This window comes from Podarcis melisellensis (assembly GCF_964234715.1).
Source record: "Podarcis melisellensis genome assembly, chromosome: 9".
Lineage (NCBI taxonomy): Eukaryota > Metazoa > Chordata > Lepidosauria > Squamata > Lacertidae > Podarcis > Podarcis melisellensis.
Window position 1 is genome coordinate 79,425,688 of NC_138541.1, and position 6,134 is coordinate 79,431,821.

A 6,134-nucleotide genomic window follows, 5' to 3' on the forward strand; every position below is an offset into this window, starting at 1 on the left:
TTTCCAATTCTCTAAGTCTTAAAAAAGAAGGAGAAAAAGGAGAAAAAGAAATAATGTTCGGAGCCCACCAAAAAGACGTTAAAGTAATTCTTCTTCTCTGCCAAAATCCCCTGTAAAATCGGTTAAGATGGCGCCAAAAGCTCTTCTTTTGCGTAGCAGTTTATTCACAGAAAAAAAACAAACGGGGAATTGATTCCTCTCTCTATATCCTCAGTTGCATCAAAGACCTTCGTTTTATCTCACAGTCTCCTCTGTTCCCCCTTGATGTTTCCCTTCTTTTCCCTCTTGTAACAAAGAGTTACTTTTTATCTTTTAACTTTGTTTAAAACAGTTTCTGGTAGTTAGGGAGAAACGGAAACAATAGCCGCTAGCGGTAACTCACTTTCACTTTCTGGCTCTGCATACCGTCCTGCGTCTTTGTTGATTCCAAACGATCGCTGAACTCGAAATCTTCTCTTAGTTAATTCAGGACTTCTCTTCCATTTTCTTACCAAATTCAGCCAAATTATAAATTGCAAGTCCGAATTTCTAGGTTTTGAGAGTGGAGCGCTGTTCCCTACAGGCTCGGGGCTTCGCTATTCAGCTGCAGCAATGGCTTCCCGATAGCCAGCTATCCCGTTCCGCCGCACTCTTCACCTCCTTTTCGGGGGCTACCTGGTGGCCGGATGGGTAGCTTGTTGGCACCGCCGGTAACCTGGACCTCTGGACATCCACCAGAGGTTCTGCAGGGGGGGTTTTCGCTCAAAAAACTCCCCTTTTCAGCCGAAATAGCTAGGGTTTCCCTCCCAGGAAAATCCCTCGCTTGCGTCGGGCTCGCGCTCCACTGGAAGTCCTTGTGCAGGACTACTCTGAGTATTTCTTAGTTGGATACAACCCAAAAACCCACTCTCTACACTGACCATTCAGACTATTCACCCAGCCCCACTTTATTAAAAAATCTCAGTGGTGTTAGACTAACCATAGCAGCATTTGGTCAATCTGTGCTGTCCATCACTGAATTTGTTCTGTAACAGTGTGTGAAACTGACATATCCCTAAGCAACTCGGTCCCAAAGTACCATGAGACCCCAAAGTACTTACTTTCCAACATGACCACCAAGATCTGTTGATGGGGCACTTCTGCTGGACTCCTCACCCCAGTGAACCCTGAGGTTTAGCTGGACGTCATTAGGGATTGAGCCTTTGGTGTGGCAGCCACTGCCCTGTGGAACTCCCTGCCACCAAGAGCCATCCCTCCCTTCAGACATCTTTTGAAAACTTTAATGTTTAGAGAAGCCTTTGTACAATGAATCTTCTTTCATAGTATTGTAGAGTTGGAAGGGACCCCTAGGGTCATCTAGTTCAATCCCCTGCAATGCAGGAATCTCAACTCTGTTAACTAATTAGTATTTATTGGCATTTTAATGATGTTTTCATGCTGATTTTATTCTCACATATAATAATACACATATACAGTACATATATATGGTTGTAAGAAAATAAATTAACAGCTCATATCAGAATAATCAAAAGCAGTCAATTATTTGGGCTGATTGTACAAAGAGGAAATGTCACTATTACATGGGGCAAACCAGCATTGTACTATATAGTTACTTGTTATAGTTACTATAGTCTACAGTAGTCTACAATAATACATTATCTTTCCTGTGGTTTAAAACTGTGGCTTTTATTTTAGCAGTATGAGTGATGGTATGTAGAACTCTGGCAGAAATTAATCAGGAACAGTTGCCAGCCACACTTACTTGCAATATGAGATCAGTAATTCAAAGGATTCCTATGCAGGGAGATGGAGGTGGAAAGCAGGATATGGTGGCAAAAAGTTGAGCCTTTGTTTACTAGCAGGAAGAGATTGCATGCAGCGCCCTCATCTAGCTACCGTACTCTGGCTGACAGATGCCATGGGATAGGCTGGATGCCATTTCCTGAGTTCACGAGGCCACATTGCATTTTAGCATGTTCCTAACCAGTGAAAAAGTCTTGATTTTGCAGCTGCTGAGAAGTTGGTTGGTAGTGCCAAGTGCCAACAAGATTCTGTGCCGTGGCAGGTCTCCCTCCAGTCAGTGCACCACGTCTGCAGTGGGGCCCTCATAAGCCAAGAATGGGTGTTGTCCTCAGCTCAGTGCAGCAGGAGGTGGGTATAAGCCTGCTTCACACCCTTTGTACACAGTCTCCCTCCCACAAGGAATAAAGTCCATTCTCTGTTGTTGGCTGCTCTGTTCTCATTTGAAATAGGAGAGCAACTTGTGCATTTGACTGCCAGCCTACAAGAATCCTTGAGGGTGAGCAAGGAATCTTTCAACCCAGGCTGAGGCAGAAAAACTCTAGGGAGAACACTATTGACCTACCTGCTCTTCATCCAGCAGCCCAGACCACATGGAGGTCTGGCTTGGCCTACAAGTCCCTGAGACTCCTCCTAAGGAGAAGCAACAGGTCATTGCTGCTGCCAAGCTGGTCCCTCATAAGCAGTTCAACAACTACACACTGGACTATGACATCATGCTCATCAAGCTTGCACAACCAGCTGTCCTGGGTGAGCTAGTGCAGCCCATCAGTTTGCCCAGCCAATGTGCCATATCTGGGACCCAGTGCCTGGCTTCAGAATGGATCAGCAGCAACTGTGAGTACAGAGAGGGTGGTGCTGAGAGACTAACCAGGACCAGCAACAACTGTGACAGACTGGAGCAGGGGGCTGCTGGAAGATGCCCCTCTTTGTGGCCATGGGGGATTATGGTTGGGACGCGCAAGGGGACAATGAAGTTCCTTAGTGATGCATGGGATAAATGACACCATGCAAAAAAGGGAAAGGTAGATGAACGGCAAATGGTGGGAGGGAGGCACCAACAATTCATTGTACTATGATAGATTCATGGCAGGTGGCAGTGCCCCCTTGAAGCAGAAAGAGCTCAAGGAGAGAGGGGTGAGGCCTGAGCATAAGAGCCTCCCTCCTGCCTTGCCCCAGGCAGCTGCTCAGGATCAACATATTTTGGGCTTACAGCTGATGGAACAGACAACCTTCTGCAGTGCTCCTACCTTCCAGTCACATCTGATGCCGCATGCAACAATGTCTACCCAGGACGGTTCACTGACAGGATGCTTTGTGCTGGACAGCTGGACAGCAGCCAAGATGCCTGCAAGGTGAGGCTCTTCTCTTTTTACTGGCAAGTCCAGTGATTGGGGTGGGGGGGGAGCAAACAAGCAGAGGCATACCTTGACTCCCTTGTGATCTTGGCCAGAAGCTGTATCAGTACATCTGAAGCTGGGAGAGACCATGGACCAGAAACTCCAAAAGTTTGCTTTTTGTCACCTTTCAGGCTCTGCCTGTGATTTCCTCCATGACCATCACGACTGCTCTTCTTCCTCTCTCCCTCCTTCTCTTCCTGCAACTCTCACCGACTGTCTCTATCTTTTTCTCCAAGTGCCACTTGGCGCTCCACTCACTGTTCCAATAGCACCACTGGCCAACCTGGGAGATGGTCCTGCAGGGCTGATGAGATGGGTGCCTAGAGGAGCCTGCATGCCTTGCCTGGCCTCCCAGATGGGCATGTGTGCTCCTAGCCACTCCAAGCCATGGGTGAGAGGTGCGATTTTGGTGGCCCCCTGTGCCTGCACTTTTTGGTGGGAGGTAAGGTTGTATAGGTGTCCCTGATTTTGAGTTCAGTAACATGGTCTAATTATGTGCATCCACACACACCATAGATGAATGCTTCCCTTCAGACTAGAGCTATCTCCAACCAAATCACTCACAAGCACAAGCATTCTCCATAGGCAGGCTAGTAGCTACTAGCCGAACATTAACCAGAACTAAACAACAAAGCATAATATATTTGAAAAGTACAATGAAAAGGCATGTGCCAAATCCTCCCCATATCAAAGTTAAATAGCATTTATGTCATTCCCGCATTCTTGAGAGGGACAGAGGGGCTGTAAGCACAAGCGCACACCCACCCCAACAGGGGAAGGGAAATTCTCCAGCTGCAAGAGCCAACCTCTTGGGAGGTACTTGTGGCTGGGGAAAGCCTCACACAGCTCCCTCTCTCCTGCTGCAGGCTGTGCTCCAGGGCCTGAGAGTTCAAATAACGACAGTGAGAAATTGTCATGATTTGATCCTGTCCCCTGGAGAGTCCCAAAGCTGTTGTCTGTGTCTTAGGGAGATGTGGGCAGCCCCCTGGTGTGTGAAGAAGCCCTCCAAGGACTGCTGTCCTGGAAGAAAAGCTGCAGTGAAGAGAACTGGCTGGGGCTGTACACCAAGGTTTGCATCTTTGAAGACTGGATCCACTACACAATTGCCAACAACTGAAGAGCAATAAAGCCAGATTGAGCTCTGACCTGGTATCTCGCTGCTCTGAGAGAGACCCTGTGATCTGGCACCAGCAGCAATGCAATGACTATACAGGCCTGGCTACTGTGGAATAGAAGGCTTCTAGGAAGTCTACCCCCCAGTCTGCCCACCACCAGAGGGGTCATGGCTGAGGCAAGGGAGCAGAATCGAATGATTTGCTCCCTCACTCCTCAGCTTCCGGCACACCTCCTGAAATGGCTTGATTTCACATTATGGTAGATGTTGGTTAGGTTTTACCATGTAGGTGAGGGAATATATTAACTATATTTTATTCCTCCACAAACCTGGCCAACAGATTATCGCTTGTGTTTAGAAGCACAGTGCTGAGCATCTTAAACAGTAAAAACAAAAGCCTTTAGGCTGATCTCCCCCTTCTGTAAGCCTGTTTATTATAGAAACAGGCCACCGACTGAAAAGTATGGTTAAAACATATAGTTTACTCACAGTCAAGCACCTGTCCTTACCAACAACAGCAGTAAAAATAAAACCCAGGTAAAATACTTGTATTTACAGTGAAAGCAGCCTCAGGCTTGAGCCTGAAGCTGGAGCAAGCAGATACAAGTCTTCTCCCATTGGCTGGTTGGAGAGGGAGAGAGAGAGAAGGAACAGAAAATACTTCTTTTCTTCTTCCCTCCCAAGAGAGGAGGTGAAATGAAATAACACAGAGCCTTCTCTACCAATTGCATTGGTCTGAGTCCACCTAACAGCAATACTGCTCTGTGATTTTAATCCCCACTCTTGCTTACTAGTAAGAATATGCATTTTTAGATTTGATTTCTAAACTCCCACAATATTTACTCCATGGAGCAGTTTCGTTAGCATCCCAGCCTTCCATGGCCTAACACAGTCAAAGAACCTACCACACCAGCACCCACCTAGAGCTGGCTCTGAAGTCTGCCTGTTTGTGAAGTGAGGCACTTGGGGTGCTCAGAGGCCCGGCCCCTCCAACGGATGTAAGTTGCAGAGCTGCTGGTTTCCATACCCCCTAAGGTACCCATTTCACACACCCCTCTGCGACGTCACTGTTTCTGCCAAGAAAGTGCCTGGTAGGTGGAGGCACAACCTCTTCAGTTCTTTGCTCTTCATCCAAACTGACTATCAGTTGTACTTAAGGAGGCCACCCAACAGTCCCTTGCCTGAGCTAAGTCAAGCCCCCTTGCCCACCTCACCAGCTTCTTACAGACATCTCAGTTCTGTTTTCCCATCATTGCCAACCACAGAGATGCCAACTGAGAGTGCCCACAAATGGCAAGTTTAGTTGAGTGTGCTTATACGCTATGTCACTGCACTGAATGGTGCCCAAGGCAGCCTGAAACAAACACCAACTGATTATCAAAACACAGCATCCTTGGAGGTTGCTACTGCTGCTGAAAGCTCTTAACTCTGTCCCTTGATACAAACAGGATTATGACAGGAGGGATGAATTCCATTGTCTCTGCAGGCAGGGGCAGAGGAAGGGGGTGTGGTGGGTGGGTGCCACCCTGGGCGTGACCACTGAGGAGAGTGACAAGATGCTGGGCGGCACTCACCACGAGGCCTGCAGCATGCCCAAGCCACCAGTGGTCAGGACCTCATTAGCAGGACCAGTGGTCAGGGATGATGGGCCTTGTATTCCCACAACATTGGGTGACCCAAGGTGGAGAAAGGTTGCTCTGCACTGACTGGCAACCACTTCCTATCTCACACGAGGCAGAGATACCTGGATGCATTGGGTTCGCTGATGCGTTTGCTGCAGAAGTTTCCCCTACGCAGGTTGCTCTCTCTGTGGTCTTTGTGGTCTTTAAGAACCGGCGACA

At 47.9% G+C, this 6,134-nt stretch overlaps 1 protein-coding gene across 1 annotated transcript; it reads left to right on the top strand.

Annotated features, from left to right (window-relative positions):
- Positions 1-1,678: 1,678 nt before the first annotated feature.
- LOC309377266 (anionic trypsin-like) lies at positions 1,679-4,324 on the top strand (the record flags this gene model as incomplete). Its single annotated transcript, XM_081924254.1, has 5 exons — positions 1,679-1,688; positions 1,989-2,130; positions 2,363-2,616; positions 2,995-3,134; positions 4,147-4,324. The coding sequence occupies 5 exons, from the start codon at positions 1,679-1,681 to the stop codon at positions 4,294-4,296; spliced, it is 696 nt and encodes a 231-aa protein (XP_081780380.1). The 3' UTR covers positions 4,297-4,324.
- Positions 4,325-6,134: the final 1,810 nt, after the last annotated feature.